The 19,330-nt window shown below is 38.9% G+C and overlaps 1 protein-coding gene across 1 annotated transcript in view; it reads left to right on the forward strand.

Annotated features, from left to right (window-relative positions):
• The window catches only part of Hsd17b11 (hydroxysteroid 17-beta dehydrogenase 11), a 31,679-nt gene that overhangs the window by 4,119 nt on the left and 8,230 nt on the right, over positions 1-19,330 (forward strand). The window contains exons 3-5 of the mRNA XM_051198174.1: positions 7,033-7,164; positions 8,372-8,478; positions 13,349-13,486. Of these exons, the coding sequence (XP_051054131.1) occupies positions 7,033-7,164; positions 8,372-8,478; positions 13,349-13,486 (377 nt within the window). The remainder of the gene's footprint in view (positions 1-7,032; positions 7,165-8,371; positions 8,479-13,348; positions 13,487-19,330) is intronic.

Consider the following 19,330-nt stretch of genomic DNA (forward strand, 5'->3'; position numbering starts at 1 on the left):
CATATGTAAAACAGCCACATGGCAGAGAATGATAAGTCAGGGCACCCAATGTCCTCCTCTGGCCTCTGTGTGTGTACATAGGTACATGTATACCTGTATACTACACATATCACACAAACTATAGATATACACACAAATATGTATATATATATATATATATACACACACACACATATTTGGGGGAGTTGGGGGGCTACTGTGTGGCAAAGTACTTGCTTAGCAAGTATAAGGACTAGGCATCAATCTCCAGGGGAAAAAAAAAAGTGTGCATGCATGCATGAGTGTGTGTGTGTGTGTGTGTGTGCGTGTAGAAATAGACATACATATGTTTGCATCATCAGCTTCACCTCCATGATTTTCTTCCAGTAGGTGTAGATCAGAGTCCAGGAATCTAACATTTAGCTCCTCGTACACCCTTACCTCCCCCCTGGTCTGATGAGGTTGAATGTCCTTGACTGACGCTTGCCAACACTGACCATGTCTTCTGAAGTGTAGTTCAAGATACGGGTGTGAAACTTACTGTGTACTGGGCTTTGTTTGAATGGTAGGTTGATCTATCCCTACAAGGCATTGCTGCCCTCCTCCACCCACAACTGAAATGCTCTTTGTATGAAACTGTACCAGTGAAGGAAGGCCATGAGAATAACAAATAACAGGCAAATTCTTTACAATATGAATTTCTAGACCTCTCGCTCAGCTAATCTGATTTAGTAGATACAAAGATCCTGACTCAACCAGGCTGAGAGCCTCTTTGTTTATATTTAGATATTGTTAAATTTTTCTTTCTATTTTTAAATAGTTTAGTTGTTTTGGATTTTTTTTTTTTTTTTTTGTGAATTCTCCACTCCAGTTTCCACAGTGGCTGCACCAGTTTGCAATCCACTGATAGTGAATGAGGGTTCCCTTTCCGCTGCACTCCCCCCTGCATCCTCCCTGCATCCCCCCTGCATCCCCCCCTGCATCCCCCCTGCATCCTCCCCCCCCCCAGCGTTGTTGCCAGGTCTTCTGGTGGTCCTTGCCATTCTGACTGAAGTAGGATGAAATCTTAAAGTTGTTTTCACTTGCAGTTCCCTAATTGCTAGGAATGATGAACATTCCTTTAAGGTGTTTCCTAGTCAAAGTTTGCTTCATTTTCAAACATCACTGCTCAGGTCCCTGGCCCATTCTTTGAATAGGTCACTTGTATGGTGGTTTGAATAAGAATGGCTCACATAGGCTCTTATGTTTGAAGGCTTAGTTACCAGGGAATGGCACTCTTTAAAAGGACTAGAGGGCTATTGATGGGAGTGTGTCACTGGGGGTAGGCTTTAAGGTTTTAAAAGCCCATGCCAAACCTAAGCTCTCTCTCTCTCTCTCTCTCTCTCTCTCTCTCTCTCTCTCTCTCTCTCTCTCTCTCTCTCTCTCTCTCTCTCTCTCTGACCTCAGCTATTACCCCAACACCTGCCTGCTTGCTGCCAGGCTCCCACTATAATGGGGACTAAACCTATGAAATTTTAAGAAAGGCCCCAATCAAATCCTTCCTTTCATAAAGTTGCCTTTGTCCTGCCTCTTCGCAGTATCAGAACTGACTAAAACAATTTGTCTTCTTGATTCTTTGTCTTTTTTTGAGTTCTATATGTATTTTGCATATCAATCCTCTGTCAGATGTGTAACTGGCAAAGGTTCTCTCCCATTCTATGGGCATCCTCTTCACTCAGCTGACCATTTCTTTAGCTGTACAGAAGCTTTTTAGCTTTTATGAAGTCCCACTTGTCAGATATTAGACTTAGTTCTTGGGCAAATGGAGTCCTGTTCAGAAAATCATGTAGGGTACCACCTGTTTTGTTTTGTTTTGTTTTTCTAGCATTTTCAGTGTTCCAGGTTTAGGTCTTTGATCCATATAGTTTTGTCTAATTTTATTCTTCTACATGTGGAATCCAGTTTTCCCAGCACCACCTGTTGAAGAGTTCTTTTTTCCAGCTTTTGTTATGCTTGGGTCTTTGATTTTATTTGATTAGTCTGCATGTCTGTTTCTATGCCAGTGCTGGATAGTTTCTATTATTATAACCCTGTAATGTAGTCTTCACATCTGGATGCACTCCTTTTTACATTGGTCTTTTTGCTCAGGATTGGTTTTTTTTTTGGCTATCCAGAAGAACCTTTGTGTTCCATATGAATTTTAGGATAGTTTTTTTTTTTCTTTTTTGTTTGTTTGTTTTTTCTCTGTGAAGAATGGAATGGGGATTTGTTTGGGACTGTATTGGATCAATAAATAGCTTTTGCTAGAATGCTCATTTTCAAAATATTAATTCTACCAACCTGTGAGCATTGGGATTTCTTTCCATGTTCTAGTGTCTTTTCCTATCTCTTTCTTCAGCAGCTTAAAGTTTTCATTGTAGAAATCCTTCACCTACTTGGTTAAACTTAATCATAGATATTTTCTTTTCTTTCAGGGTCTTGTGGATGGGAGTGTGTCCATGACCTTCACTCTTTATGTTTGCTGTTACTATATAAAAAAGCTATTGATTTGTGCAAATTGATTCTGTATCTTGCCACATTGCTGAATTTATTTATCATTTCTAGAAGTTTGCTTGTAGAATTTTGGGGATGGGTAATGCATAATATCATGTCATCTGTAATAGGAATAGTTTATTTTTTCCCTATCTGTATCCCTTTAATTTCCTTCTCTTGCCTTTTTGTTCCAGCCAGTGCTTCAAGCACATTATTGAGAAGGAATTGGAATAGTAGACATTCCTGCCTCATTCCTGACTTCACTAGGATTGCTTCAAGCTTTTCCCATTTATGATGACATTGGCTGTGAGTTTCTCATGTGTAGCTTTTATTATGTTGAGGTATGATTCCTTTAGCCCTACATTCTCCAGGAGTATTATCATGAAGGTATGTTGGATCTTGTCAAAGGCTTTTTTTCTACATCTATTGAGAATGTCATTTGGTTTTGTTATTGTCGATTTATGTTGTTTATTACATTTATTGACATATATATGCTTCAGGGATAAAGCCAACTTAGTCATGGTGGATAATCTTTTTGAGGTATGTCTGTACTGGAGCATTTTTGAGTCTATATTCATTGGGGATATTGGCCTGTAATTCTCTCTCTCTCTCTCTCTCTCTCTCTCTCTCTCTCTCTCTCTGTCTCTGTCTCTCTCTCTGTGTGTGTGTGTGTTTGTGTGTGTGTGTGTGTGTGTGTGTGTGTGTGTCTTTTTTCTGGTTTTGGTATTCAAGTGATATTGATTTCATAGGAAGAGCTTGAGCTTGGGAGTGCACCTTAATGTTTCTATCTTTAGAATAGTTTAAGAAGGCTTGGCTATTGAACTTTGAAAGTCTCTAGAATTCTGCTGTGAATCCATCTGGCCCTGTTTTTCTTGTTTTTGCATTGATTTGATTTGATTTTTAACTGAAAGGCTTCTTGTTATTATTTCAATTTCCTTATTTCCTATGGGTGTGTTTAGATTGTCGAGTTCTTGGTTTAATTTGGCTGAATCTAGAAATTCATCCTTTTGGGTTTTTCTTTTTCAGGTTTTCAAAAATAGTTTAATGTCAAACAGATTTCTAAAAATATTCCCTTATAATATTCTGAATTTCTTTGGTGTCTGTTGTAAAATTTCCATGTATATTTCTGATTTTGTTAATTTGGGTCCTCTATTTCTTTTGGTTAGTTGGACTAAGGGTATATCAATCTTCTTGTTTATTATCTCAAAAAAAGCTCTTAGATTTGTTGATTCTTTGTATTATTTGCTATTGTTGTTTCTATTTCATTGATTCATACTGTGATTTTTTTTCTCCCCATTGATTGGGTTTGGATTTGATTTGTTCTTGTTTTTCCAAATTTTTGAGTGTATCATTAAATCATTTATTTATGCTCTTCCTGATAATATAGTCACTTAGAGCTATAAATTTCCCCTCATAAGACTGTTTTCACTTTATACCTGAGGTTTTGTTGTGTTGTGTTTTAATTTTACTTAGTTCTAGGAAATTTTTTATTTTCTTCTGAATTTTTTTCTTAGGCTCATTCATCACTCAGTAATGTGCTGTTTAATCTCCATGAGTCTGTGTATTCACTAGATTTGTTTGTGGTGATTTTTAAGCTTTGCTGCTTTGTGGTAGATAGAATACAAGGAGTGATTTCAATTTTTTTTTTAATTTTTAAAGATAGAATACAAGGAGTGATTTCAATTTTTTTTTTAATTTTTAAAGATTTACTTTGTGTCCCAGGATGTGGTCCAGTTCAGGCAAGTTCCTATGTTCTACTGAGTAGAAGGTACATTCTTTGATATTTGGTTGGAATGTTGTATAGGTTGATGTCTGATATAATTAATTCTGGTGTTTCTCTGTTTAGTTTTTGTTCAGACGACCTATCTACTGGAGAAAGTGGGGTATTAAAATTCCTTACTATTATTGGATTGATCTGTCTTTAAATCCAGTAGTAGTAGTTTTTTGTTTGTTTTGTTTTATGAAATTGTGTTCTCCAAAGTTTGGTGTATATGTTTAAGATAGTAACATCTTCTTGGTTAACTGTCCCTTTGATTAAAATGACATGTCTCTCTCTCTCTTCCAATTAGTTTTAGTCTGTTTTGTAAGATAATAAGATAACCTCTCTGAGTCTGCTAAGTTCACTGGATTGTAGAGTGCCTATACTGCCTAGCCAATTGAACTGTCAGCTTGCTTTCTTTACTAAGAATTAGGTAAAAGTAGTAGCATTCCCACTCTGGGGAAAGAATAGACAATGAAAAAGAAAAAGTTTATTTTGTTGGGGTTTTTTGTTTTGTTTTTAAAGGGATCTGTAAATAAATTACTAGAATTGTTACAATTTAGAAATGACTCAACTTGCTGGACCTAAGATGTAAGATTATAGATTAAAACCCACAGGGGGAAAAAAGCTGTTTGTATAGACATAAAACTGTAATCTCTTACTAGGTAAATATACTAAACACATATGCTCTAAATAAATATTTTTTAAAGATTTATGTATTTATTATATACACAGTGTTCTGCCTGCATGTAGGCCTGCAGACCAGAAGAGGGCATCATGTGGTTACTGGAAATTGAACTCAGGACCTCTGGAAGAGCAGCCAGTGCCATCTCTCCAGCCCCATAAATAAATATTTTTAAAGAATAAAAAGTTGATAGTGTTTGGAAAAACAATAATTTGAGGACATTGTTAATAGTCCTTATACATGCTCTAGGGATGGGAGGATTGATGTTGTAGATGAAGGACCAGATACTGTCACTTGGTTCTTACTACCTTAACCACTGTCCTGATATGATTCAGCCATGACTGTGAGACTTCAGCATGTCTGCAGAAGCTTCCCTGGGCACTGGCGGACCTTTGTCCCCTGTCAGCCTTTCAGTGTGAGGTCCTTTGTGGAGGCTGGAAGAGTCCTGGTTCCACCCTTTAGTAGCCTAAACCATTCTGTTGATTCCAGTTTCTTACTTTAAAAATGGACAAACAAGAGTCATTGCCTTGAACATTATTGTGAACATTAAACACAAAGAAGAATGAACAAAACTATCCGGAATGTACAACAAAGTGAAGACTTCCAAAAGGCATTTTCCGCTTTTCAGGCCTCTGCATTACTACCCCAAATAGCAGCGATTTTGTTAGAAGCCAGCTTTTAGTTAGAGCCCAATGTGTAGCAGAGTACTGACTCCAGGGTCCATGCAGTCAGCTCAACTACTCACAGGCTAAAGCAAAAGTTCCTATGTGATGTCCTTGCCCATGAGCTTTTATTTACAGGTGCTGTGATCACAGCAGAACCCAGAAGGTGCAGCAATACCTTGGGGGTGGGGTGGGGGGGAGAATACCACCAGGAATTCTTTCTTGAAAGCAGCAGCTGTCACTTTTCAAAGGATGCCTTGTGCAGCCCTTGGCAGCCAGCCCTGTTATCATGATTATACTTCCTCAACTGAAATCATTTGACCCACAGCTGCAATAACTTTTGAAATCTGGATTTAGTGGTTTATATAAGCCCTCCCACATAATCACTCTAGTTTCCCAGATGTTCTTCCTTCTGAACTAATACCAAAGAGAGAAGCTAATCATCAAGGGAAAACAACGTTAGAAACCATGCATGTAATTTTTTTTGTTTGTGCTTTTGTTTTGTTTTGAGATGGGGGTCTCATTATGTAGCCCTGGATAGCCTAGAATGCTCTATGTAAATAATATTATACTCAAACTCACAGAAATCTGCCTTCAAAGTTCTGGACTTAACGATGTATACTACCATGTACAGCTATATATAATATTTGTATTATTTACCTCATATATTTTCATATTAAGACCATCTCTGACTCCTCATAAGATCAAGAAAAGAATCCACAAACATATCCCTTGGACATAGGTATAAACAGATGTGTACTGATACAGTAATAATGGTAATAGACATTATAATTTGTAACAGATAGCTCATTCACATGTTTCATTGTTCCCACAGTAACTTACAGAAACTATATTCTTAACTCTAAGAGCAGCAATGGACATTCTGAATGGTTTATTTAAAGTCCAGATAGTGGTAGAGTCAAAACTCAATTCAAGGCTGACCAAAGACTGCTACTCTATACTCTTCAGCCTTTTGCCACCCAGTGGAGAATGGCTGGTAAGCAATAGAACAAAATAATCATGGCAATAAGGAAATAGATGTGACCATCTTAATAGTGTAGCAAGTTTTACATAATCTCCTATAACCCATCCTAGAATCTGTAATAAAATTAACTAATCTCAGCTAACCTTTAGAAGGAACATTTAAAAATCAATTCTATGTATCCAAATATCTTGTTAGCCATAACCAATAGAGTAAAGCCAGTAGACTAAACTGCAAAAGAATTCTAAACAGAGCTGATTTGGACGTAAGTACATAAAGTATAAAGGATCCTTTACCCTATGTTGGCATATAGGTAACAAAACTACCTTTTTTCCATGCCTAGTAGATAAAAGCGTATGTTCTTTCAATAGTCAGCATATGCAAATCTACTGTCAAACCACTTAATGAATATAGTTTCCTTTTGATGAATATAGTTTTTCTTTTGATGTTTAAGGTAAAGGAGGAAGTTGGGAATGTTAGCATTCTGATAAATAACGCTGGTGTTGTCTACACTTCGGATTTGTTTGCTACACAAGATGCACAAATTGAAAAGACTTTCGAAGTCAATGTGCTTGCACACTTTTGGGTGAGTGTGATTTCTTTTACAAAGTAGTCCCCTTTAAAAACTCAAAGATTAGGAGTTCCTTCCTAATGATATAACTGCATTTTACCAACAGTTGCACCTTCCAAAATTAATAATGAAGTAAGTCATGGTGAGATTCAGGTATTGTGTATGAATTTGATTTGGTTTTGATTTTTCTGGCTGTTTAGTATCGAGGTCTCAGGTACCACAGTCTGGCCATAAACTCAATATACAGATGAGGCTGGCTTTGAACCCCTATCCTCCTTTCTCTGCCCTCAAAGTGCTGGGTTTGCAGGCATTCTTCATCATGCCTTGCTTGCAGTTTCTGATTCTGAACTACATTTGCACACCTCTCTGGGATAGTGTAGACATGTGGGAAGGAAACAGAGACCACCCAAGCCATTGTCCATGATTCTGTAACAAGGATGCACGTGGTGTACTTTCAAATTCTCATGAGACTCAGGCCCTACTTTACTTACTGGCCTCGAAAGCTGCAGACATTATAATGGAACTCACCATTCCATTATAAAGTATATGTGTTTCTGAAGACTTCATATAGTTCCCAGACAGCTAGTTCATAAAAGAGGCCTGGCATTTTCTTGGATATGTACTTGGAGTGATTGGAGCCAGTGAAAATACAGTGTGCTGGTTACCTCACTTTTCCCAAGCCATGGATGTTTGTCTTCCTGTTTTTATGCTTGGTAAAATATAGTGTGTTATTTTATTTGTTTCTGTATCCCCAGCACACAGTGGGTGATCAATAAGTGTTTGGTGTGCCAGTCAGTTAGTAACCACTGGAAGACTGCTCCTTGTGGTATTTGAGATCATGATCAAATTATTGTCTAAATTATTGTCTACTAATTTAGTATTAATTGTTAATCCTTCTTGTATTCCAGTGTATGTATCTTTCTATTCAGTGTATGAGATGTTAGAAGTCGTCGATGGTAGGAGCTCTGGAGGTTAGGAATATACGTAGTAAGCAATTTAAACAAGACAGGCTCTCAATGCTTTCAGCACCTGAGTAGTTATTCCAGTGTGATGTCCTGTCCATTTGTCCTGGCTGTTGTGCCTGGCAGTCAGGTGGTTTCATTTATATCGGAAACAGTGCTTTGGGGGCATATCTTTGATTCAGAGTATTTCATGAGCCTGTGAACCAGAAATAATACATGAGTTTGTTTGTTTGTTTGTTTTTTAACAAAATTATTTCTAGACCACAAAGGCATTTCTTCCAGAGATGATGAAGAATAATCATGGCCATATTGTCACTGTGGCATCAGCAGCTGGGCACACGGTGGTTCCCTTCTTGCTGGCTTACTGGTATGTGAGTACTTTACTTTCACTGACTGCTATACTTAAGTTGTGTGCTTTTATGTCTTATTATTTTGGTTATATTCTTGAAAACTTGTATATAGGATGCACATATATCTTCTATAAAAATAAACTACCCACCTACCTACTTATACTTACGTATGTATATTTACACACATCTGTAGTACATGTACAGACATATGCATATTATTTTTAGGGTTTAGATACTTAATTTCTCCTACCCTATCTAATGAGGACTATCTTCATCACAATAACAGACTCAAAGTTTCCCGAAGAGCTAGGCAAAGCCTTGGGATTAACTGTATCATCGACTGTTAAGACACCTTTCAGTTCACCTCAATGGCTGTTCTAGAGGTCTCTGGAGTGATTGATCCAATTATAAGACAGTCACTTAAAACATTTCCCATGCCATCTAGCAATAAGGAAATAAAAGAGTAATGTTTTTGCACCATGAGGATGGCAGTAAAATAGCTCACAAAGAGAAATGGCCATTTTAAATTAATGAGGGTGTCACCTGCCATAACTAACCACAGAGCAGTGGGTGTACCTCTATCTGAGCTGAAGACCTGTGGTTCCTGAGCCTTGCAGACCCCACTGGGGTCTTAGCCATGAACTTCATCTGCGAGCCAGTCACGACTTCACTAGTTTGTAGTCAGTCTTTCTCTGTGCCACCAACCCCCAAATCATGAAGCTTGGCCTTAGCTTAGGCTTGTCCCACTTGCTCTTATAACTTAAATTAGTCCATTCATTTTAGTCTACATGCTGTGGGTTTTACCTCTCCTTCTGTATGTCCTGCTTCCTCTGCATCAGACCAGAAATCCCACCTTTCTTCCTCTCCAACACCTCTCTGTCCCCAGAAGTCCCACCTAACCTCTTCCTGCCTAGCTTTTGGCTCTTTATTAAACCCATCACAGTGACAAATCTTCATACAGTGTAAAGGAAAATCCACAGTACTGGTTCAGTTTTGCTGAACATCTTCTCAGGCTGAAATTTTCAGACATTGAACACTTCTACCAGCAGAAAACTGTGTCATCAGATGTTGGTAACCAGGGGTCAACTGAGCCTCAGTGTCTTTAAGTGAACATATTAGTTTCTTTTTTCTTCTTTCCTTCTCCTTCTCCCTCTCCCTTTCCTTCCCTTCTCCCCCCCCCCTTCCTCTTCTTTAGTTTGTGAGATAGGGTCTCACGTGGCCAATCCAGGGATGATCTTGAACTCCAGATCTTGTTTTTACCTCCCACGTCCTGGGCTTAAGGGTGCGTATCAGTGTACCTGGTCTGTGCAGGGCTAGATCACACCCAGAGCCCTGTAGGTGCAAGGCAAGCATTCTACACTGAGCCACAACCTGGCCATGGCACTGCCTTTTAAAAGCTTTTTAAAAGCATTTATAATAATTAAAAAGTGAATTACTTCAAAGTAGATGCATCCTTACCATTAAATAATAATAATAATAACAACAACATCACCTCTGGAGCCCCTCAGTGCTCTTCCTAGTTACCACTCACAGATAACCACAGACTCCCTTGAACAACACAGGCTAAATTTACCCATTTTTGATCTTTATGTACATGGAGTCTCACTGTATTTGTGAGATGTGTCCATAATGTCATCTGTGGCTATTATTTGATCATACACAGTCTTGTATCATGTTACTACACAGCAACCTGTCTGCCTGTCCTACCATTTATGAACATCTGGGGTGTTTCCAGGATAGGATTCCTTTGGGATAATGAAAGTGAGCATTGCCAATCATTTACTAGCTAAAGACCTTACTCGGAGTTCTCAGCTTTTCAGTGCTGAATTTTTCTCATCCATAAAACAGTTTAATAATAGTATCTAATGTAAATCCTAGAATGCAATGACCTTAGCACTGATTCTGGGACCTGAGATTGCTTGGTAACCAGAGGGTACCTGCTGGAAGTTCACTTCCATTTTTCCCTAGAGTCACAAAAAAGCAATAGGGCCCCATCTGTCAGCTCCCAGAATACGGCCCCGGGAAACTGATTGTGTGTTCTCCCATTGTTCTTTGTGTGATGAAACGAAGGGGAGACAGAATTACCAATTGTTTATAACTGAGCTCTCACCTATCACAGCAACAGAGTCTTCTCAGGAGAAAATTAATCATACTGTAGGAGTTATCTCTGAACAGTTTCAATGATTGCCCTGAGAAGTACACAGTGGCAAAACTGAATTCATAGTGGGGATGTTTACTCTTTTTGATTCTTTCCTAAGATGAGTTTTGATGTTTGTTAAGTGGGATTTTTTATGGTATCTTGATTTTTTTAACATAATATTTTATTAAATCTTTGGGAATTTCATGCATGTATGTTTATCATATTCACAGCCTCCTATTTTTCCTTCTAACTCCTCCCTGATCCTCCACCCTCCTTGAATGAAAAAAGTAAAATAAAAAGGAAAGGACATGACTGCTCCCAAATATGGTGAAAGTTTATTACAGATATGTGGGAGAGGATAGCCAGAGGCATGGACATCTGGGAGTGTCCAGAGTGGAAATGACCCTGACCCATGTGAGGAGAGGAGGGAAGGCTGACCAAGAGGAGCAGCCTAGGCTGAGAGACTGGGAGAGCTCAAAGGGCAGGGTTATATAGGAAAGGGCAGCTGGGGGGGGGGGGAGGGCAACCAATCCAAACCCGGGCTTGATTCTGGTTGAAGGAATCCTGCTTGAAAAAAACACTCCAAGAGTACCTTTTGTGTGTGTGTGGTGGGGGGGGGGGTTGTCAAGACAGGATTTCTCTGTAGCTTTGGAGCCTGCCCTGGAACTTGCTCTGTAGTTCAGGCTGGCCTCGAACTCACAGAGATCCTCCCGCCTCTGCCTCCCGAGCACTGGGATTAAAGGTGTGTGCCACCAATGCCTGGCTAGAAGTACCATTTCTTACCATGTCTTAAAGCCACACTGATGCATCATTGTAATCCATGCCCTTCTTCCTTCAGACACTTGAGACTGTTAGTTCCTAGCTGTTTTTGCATTTTTGGTTCACTTAAGAAAAAAGTCAGAAAACGGAATTTCTTAAAAGAAAATTTATTGATAATCTTACCAAACTCAAAGAACCATGTTACGCATTTGATAGAACTCTTTGGACACTTTAAACACAGCCACGCATATAAGAAAAGTATCTGCATTTAGTTGTGGCTGTGGTAGTGTCCACCTACAATCTCAGTTCTTCAAGGTAGAGAAGCAAGAGACTCAGGGCTCTGTGAGTTCAGGGCCACTGGGGGTTGAGTAGAGAGACACTTTCAGAGATCAAGGGCTGGAGTGGTACAGTACTAGCCTAGCATCTACACAGTCCTGAGTCTAAAGAGAGGGAGAGGAGGAAGGGTGGGGGGAAGGAAAGAGAGAAAGAAAATCTATAGTTTTCCTGACACTGAGGCAGCAAGATCATAAGTTCAAGATCAGCCTGGTTTGTATAAAAAGTAACACATGCTGGAATTAAGCCACCAACACCCTGTTCAAGAACTTGGGAAGCAAAGGCAGGCAAAAAATGAAAGAAGGAAAAAGTGAAAGAAAGAAAGAAAGAAAGAAAGAAAGAAAGAAAGAAAGAAAGAAAATGATATATATACATATATGTGTGTGTGTGTATGTATATATGTATGTATATGTATATTTATATATAATTACTGAAGCTTTCCACCTCACCATTGAAGCTGACAGTGTTTCATTTACAGTTCAATACATTTCCAAGCTTTAAAAAACTTTCTACAGCTTCCTGGTTTTCAAAGTACAGCTTAATTGACAAGACTGTATAGAGACCTTATCTAATTTCTTATTCATAAGCATGAAACTATATGGTAATTAATACCACCGAGCTAGACATTTGAGGTAACAGATTTTATGTTACATGTATCTTATGACAGTTTTCAAAATTAGTAATGTAAGATACTAACAAATGATTGAATTATATACCTTTATATACTTTTATATAAGATATAAAATATTATATGCTTAATATAAAATTTAAAGTATTATATTTCAATAAAGCTCTTTTTAGACCTGGAAAAATAAAGTCCATTTAGAGTAGTTTCACAATATTTCCAAATGAAGGTGTTTTTGTGAGAATTGCTTTGCACTCTGATTTATTTATTCCACAAATATTTACTGAGTACCTATTAAGAGGCCAGTCCTAGGTGAGGCCCTAGAGACTCATTTGTGACCAATATAGTCATGAAGATTATAGTAAAAGTTTAAGAGAGCCAATGGGCAAGCTTCAGGCTCCTAGAGAGAGACCCTGTCTCAAAAAATAAGGCAAAGTGCATTCATGAACAACATCAATGTTAAAATCTTGCCTATACACAAATATATACACACTGCACATATGCACACAGCTTCAGGAACAGATCATCTTAAAAAATTACATACACAAAAAGTTAGGTACGGTCATTGTTTCATTACAAAACTGAAACATTCCATCCTAGAAAACTTAAGAGTGCTATTTAATGTGTGTGTGGGGGGATGGTGCGGGAGGGGGCTCTGAGGAGGAAGAATGGTGTGTACAGAAGAGCTGCCCACTGAGTTGTATGACTATTTTAGAATAAACAATAAACAGATTCACAGTGACCTTGGATTTTATGGTACCAGCAATAGTGAAAGCAAACACTCCCCAAACTTCCCTTCAGGTCAGTTAATGCACTGAAACCCAGCCAGTTAGGAATGCAACATGTAGGAAATGTTGTGTGCCATGTGCCTGGGGCTTCCATGTGGCTAGGAATTTAGCTTAGTGTGGCACTGGCCCACTAACTCTACCCGAGGCCCATGACTAAGGAATCCCTGCTGCTGATGGGAAGAGCTCCCCCAACTGTGGGACCACAGTGTTCTTGAATTTACTTTTAAACCCCATTTTCTCAGTTCCAGCAAGTTTGCTGCTGTTGGCTTCCACAGAGCCCTGACTGATGAATTGGCTGCCCTGGGAAGATCCGGAGTCAAAACGTCGTGTCTCTGCCCTAACTTCATAAACACTGGCTTCATCAAGAACCCGAGTACCAAGTAAGCAGGGACCAGAGCAAGACCGCAGTGCGGGCGGTTGCTATGGATCTTGTTCTGTGGGGATTAATCTTGAACAAATTAATCCCTGAAATACCTGCTATCTGATGCTGTTAGTTCACCTTGCTGCAGTTGGTAAATTGTGGGAAAACAGGTGGGGAGACAAAGAAAATGGGCGAGCATGACTAGAATACAGATCTCAATGCAGCAGGTGAACTGGTTAATCTCTCCTTTGTTTCTTCAACCCTGGATCAGCATAGTTTTCAGACTCACACACATCCGTTGTGTCCTGGACAGCTTGCGACACAAGCTGGGCTCTCCCACCCCAGAAATGACTTTCGTTGTTTGGTTGAGGTAGGGCAGTGGTGAGGAGGGCGCCTGGGTCCCTGATCAAAAACCACATAGGTGATTCTGGTGGATTTAGAGGTTATGGTCCAAAGTGAGTTCCAGACGAAACTATTTCTTTGGGGAAAAAAATCATAAAAAAATCAACTCTCAGAATAATGTTTCATCATCTCCTTGGCATTAGGTTTAATGTCTTAGTAATCATAATACAGGTCTTATTACATAGCTCTGACTAGCCTGGAACTCACTATGTAGACCAAGCTTAACTCACAGATATTCATCTGCCTCTGCCTACCCCACCCCTACCCCAAGTGCTAGAATTAAAGATGTGCATCACCATGCCGGGTCCATAATGCATATTTTTAAATTCAAACATTACAGGAAATACTAATAAAAAAGTTTTTCTGAATTTTCTTCATCGGTAGGACCCTCTCCTAACATCTGATAACATCTTTGTAGATAATTTTACATGTGTTAAATAAAATAAACTTAATTTTTTTTTATTTAGGTAAGATTGCACTAGGTGGACCAGGCTGGCCTCTGCCTCCTGGGGTCTGGGATTAAAGGTGTGTGCCACTATGCCTGACAGAGTTTAAACTTTAAGTTACGCTCATGTGCATTGTACACATGGATCTACCATGAAGGGCCATTAGTAGATCAAATCAAATATTTAGGAATTGTCAGGTTTCTACAGAGTGCCCCTCCAGAAGTGGGGTTCCAGTTACCCATGGTAAAGGCAGGCATCTTGCTTCTTGGCCATCAGCCTCCTTTCTGCTCACTTTTTAAATCATGGACAACTTCATACATGAAGAAACTATATTTATATTAATAACTGTTTCTGTGCTCATCTGTTTTCATAGTATGTGCCTACTTTTCTAGGGAGTATGGAGTTTTAAGGCATATTGTCATTTATGTATCTGAGATCCTGTACATGGTGCATTGGTTGTGTATTGGTTTTCCCAAGTGCTACCCCATGGCCTTTAGGTTCCATGAGGTATTTGGAAAGATCTGTCTCATACCACACTTACATCTACCCATATCACTTCCTAGTAGCTTGGGTGGGATGAGATGGGGTGATAGTGCCAGGCATTGGATCCAGGCTTTGCCTATATTCAAGGCAGGTGCCCTTCCAGGGAATGTCACATTCCAGTCCTTTCAGTAGGTTTTTATGGCTGTACTTTTTACATTTAAATCTTTACCTCAATTTATTTTGGCTTAAGAAAGAACTGAGGTTATGGCCTAATTGCTTTTCCCAAATAGTTAATGAGTTATTCTGTTCTGTTGCTTAGTGACTCATTATTTCCCCCACTGGCTTAAATTGATATAATAAATCCATGGCTATTCATTTGCATTCTCTATTTGGTTATATTGATAACAAATTTTTTTAGCTTAGTCTGCCCCCTCAGGTTTTGTTCTGCTCCCTTCTAATTTGGCTGTTCTTTGTGAATTGTGTTTGAAATTAATGAGGACTATGGAGATAATTCACTTAGGAATGGCATGCTCCCTTTTAAGTATGGGCTGAGAGCAAAGCAAACACTAGACCAAAATAAGCAACTCTTTAAAAGCAAGGGGACTCCTAGGACCCATCAAATAAAGGCATTGCTGACTGCAGTAGGGTTATGTCCCGGTGACATCATCACAAATGGAGAGCCTGGTAAGCTGAAATGCATGTAATCTACCCACCCTACCTAATGCCACAGCAGCACTGTGAGGGGGTATCTACCATGTTCACTGGAAGCTGTGGCTTACTGCTGCCCAGCCAGACAAATGCTACACTAAACATTTGAAATACAATGTGTACAGAGTGTATAGCCATGAAAAAGATACAATATATACAGAGTGTATAGCCATGGTAAAGATACAGTGTATACAACAGGTAGCCATGATAAAGATACAATGTATACAGGCTGTATAGCCATGGTAAAGATACAGATTATAAAGACTGTCTAGCCATCATAAAGATACAATGTGTACAGTGTATAGCCATGGAAAAGATACAATGTGTACAGAGTGTATAGCCATCTTAAAGTTAAAAGATCATGATTAAGCCATGAACCATCCTAAGTCCATCTCTAGGCTAAAAATTGTTTTCTCTTTAGTTTTTCCTTTAGTGCATATTAATGGTATACAATGTTATATTAAATAAGGACATTTCTCTTTTATATCTAACCTGGGAACTTTTGTTTATTTAATTATTTTGAAACCACTAAGTTGATTTATTTATTTTACAAAGCAACATGTAAGTGATATACCAAACTAGAAACAATTTATAAATATTTATACAGTGACAGTTTATGCTAATAACAGATTGCCAGATGACTCCATAGCAGTTAGGATTCGTGCAGAGTTAGAAATGTAAATTTCATCAGATGATTTACAATGTGTTAGAAGTTAACAATGAAGCCTTGTTTTGATTCACAGTCAAAGAACCTTCCTGTCTTATGGTCATTAAGAGACCTATGAGTGGGATGCTAAGAATCTTGAAGTATATATTTTGCAGGAAAATAGTTGATAAAAAAAATAGCATTTAGTCAAATCAACTAGGTTTCCTAAAACCATAGACAGATTCACATTTAGTGTATTTACAATGTTGGTAGATACATTTTTATAGGATGTGAACTTCAAAGATGCAGAAGAAAAAAATGTTGTTACAACTTGAATTTGTAATAACTACTTTATTTCACCTCTCTGTGACTTTCTCTCTCTCTCTCTCTCTTTCTCTCTCTCCCTCTCTCTGCTCCAGACAAATGCTGCTTTTTAACTTTTACTGGGTGTTGGGGATGGAACACACATCTTCATGCTTGCATAGCAAGCTCTTTACTGGCTGAGCTACCTCTCCAGCCCCCTGCTTGTACTTCCATGTTATATGTATACACACAATTTCATGTATCTATCTAGATCCTAGGAATCACAAATGAGAGAAAGCATGGTTGCCTTTCTGAGACTGGCTTAATTCGCTTCATACAAACATCTCCAGCTTCACCCATTTCCCTGTAAACAACATAACTTCATCTTTACAGCTGAGAAACTTTCATTGTGTGTGTACCCATTTTCTTTACCCATTTCCCTGTTATTGGAACCTAAGTTGGTTCTATCACTTAGCTGCTGTGAATGGAGCCTCAGTAAACATTGGTGTGCAAATGTCTCTGACAGGCTGGTTTGGAGCCCCTCATGTTATCCTAGGAATGGCATAGCTGGATCTCACTACGCTCGGTCTCTATACTGATCTCCCTTCTGGTTTACTTTCTCACTGACTATAGCCATATATGTGCGAAAAGCAGAACTTGTGCTTGTATTCTCAGTGCCTGACACACCCTCACCTGAGCTCTGACTTGCTTTTAAAAACTCTGCCACTCTCACTGGGGGAGGTGGGGCCTCGGTGTAATGTGTTTGTATTTCTCTGGTGGGTGTTGAAGCTAAGCATTCTTTCTGTGTTTATTGACTATTTGTATTTTATCTTTTGAGAACTATCTGTTCCTTTAACTCACTGACTGGATTTAACTCACAAGACTGGTGTCTTGATATTTTGGTTTTTATCTCCTTGTACATTCTAGATGTTAATCTTCCATCAGATGTTCAACAGTCTGTAGTCTGTCTGTCTTCATTCTGTGTGCTTACCTTTTCTGAGCAGAAGCTTTTTAATGTCATGAGATCTCACCCAAAAATAATCTATGTGAAGACACAATTTTGTTAGGAAACAAAAGTAAGAATGAACCCAGGTCTTTTAGCAGGCACCTGTAGTCCCAACCCTCTGAAGGCTAAATTTCTACCAGCCTCAACAAGGTAAGCCCTGTCTCAAAACAAAACAAAAAAACAAAAGCAATCAGAAGAAGAAAAAAAAGAAAGAAAAGAAAACCCAATCTAACAAACAAAAAACAAAAACAACCACAAAAACCCATAAACAAAAAGCCCAAGGCAAGAATGTCTAGTTCAGAAAGCCAGTTCTTAACTCCACCTGAATTAACCATATAACCCTAATTTGACCCTGAAGGAAGAAAAGGGACAGCTCAGTTGAGAAGGGAAGTCTTGTTCATTAAATCCAAGAGCAGGCCGTAGTAACACTTGCTTCTTTCCGCTCTTATCTCAGGATCTAGATGCTAAAATAACATACTGGTGTATGTGTTCTTAAAACTCCAGCTAACTTTCAGTTATTAAAACCAGACACCACATTTTAAAGCTATTACTGTTTTAACCACACCCTAGGACATGGCTAGACAAGGCAAGATCGCCCTCTTCTGGCAAAACTGTATTCATACAAGAAATAATTACAGATCATTTTTAAAAACATGACTGGAGGCATGTACCCTAACAGAATACTAAACACAGTCTTTTTCTTACACCTTGAGCATTGGGGCAGATGTCATCTAGTTATTCATCTGGTGGATGAGTTGTCTGAGGCTTACAGGTAACCTAGCAACTCACTCATGAGCCGCAGTGCAGAACCTCAGTTACACAAAGCCAGAATTTCTCAATGAAGAAACTGGAACAGCTTCTAAGTGGCTGAATTTGAAATGAAGTCTCTCGTGTTAATGGTGGCATTTAAATCCACTCAAGGGCATTCAGGTATAGCTTATCACTTGTGTTTATATGTGTAACACACTGCAAAGAAACAGGTTTTCTTTTAAAGGCTAGATTACACTGTAGTATAAATTTATAGGAATTAAATATTATCATGCATTCCAATTAAGTTCTTGAGAACTAAGAATTATTTTTATTAAATAAACTTGGATAATGTGCTGGCTGGTTATGTGTGTCAACTTGACACAGTCATCAGGGAGGAAAGAGACACAGTTGAGGAAATGCCTTCATGAGACCCCAGCTGTAAGGCAGATTCTCAATTAGTCATCAATTCAAGAGGTACCCATGGAGGATGGTACCGTCCCTGGGCTGGTGGCCCTGGGTTCTATAAGAAAGCAGGCTGAGCGAGCCAGAGGAAGCAAGCCAGTAAGCAGCTTCCTCCATGGTCCGTTTCAGCTCCTGCCTCTGGGTTCCTGCTGTGTTTGAGTTCCTGTTCTTGACTTTCTTTGATGATGAATAGTGGCATGGAAGTATAAGCCAGATAAACCCTTTACTCCCCAACTTGCTTTTGGTTGTGATGTTTCATCACAGCAATAGAAGCCCTAAGCAATAGCATTATTTCAAGACATTCACCTGCTAAATGCCGGAAGCTCTACTATATACAGTATATTTGCCTCTATCCTTTGCTCTACTCCTGCATGGCCAGGTTTGATCCTTTGGCCATAGTTAGATATATTCATGTTCTCTCTTTCTCTGTCTCCATCTCATGCCATACAACCAAAGCTGGATTCAAACTCACTAAGCAGTGAGGATGCCATGAGCATCTGATCTTCCTGTCTTGCTTCCAATTTCTGGGACTACAGCCATACTGCATCCAGTTTATATAGCTAACTCCATGAGATTGGACAGCTTGTTGTCACTCTGACAAAATACCTGAGACAATCAACTTACAGAAAGTTTTGGAGATTCTCAGCTGTGATTGGT

The sequence above is a fragment of the Phodopus roborovskii genome, unplaced genomic scaffold, assembly GCF_943737965.1.
Source record: "Phodopus roborovskii unplaced genomic scaffold, PHOROB, whole genome shotgun sequence".
Lineage (NCBI taxonomy): Eukaryota > Metazoa > Chordata > Mammalia > Rodentia > Cricetidae > Phodopus > Phodopus roborovskii.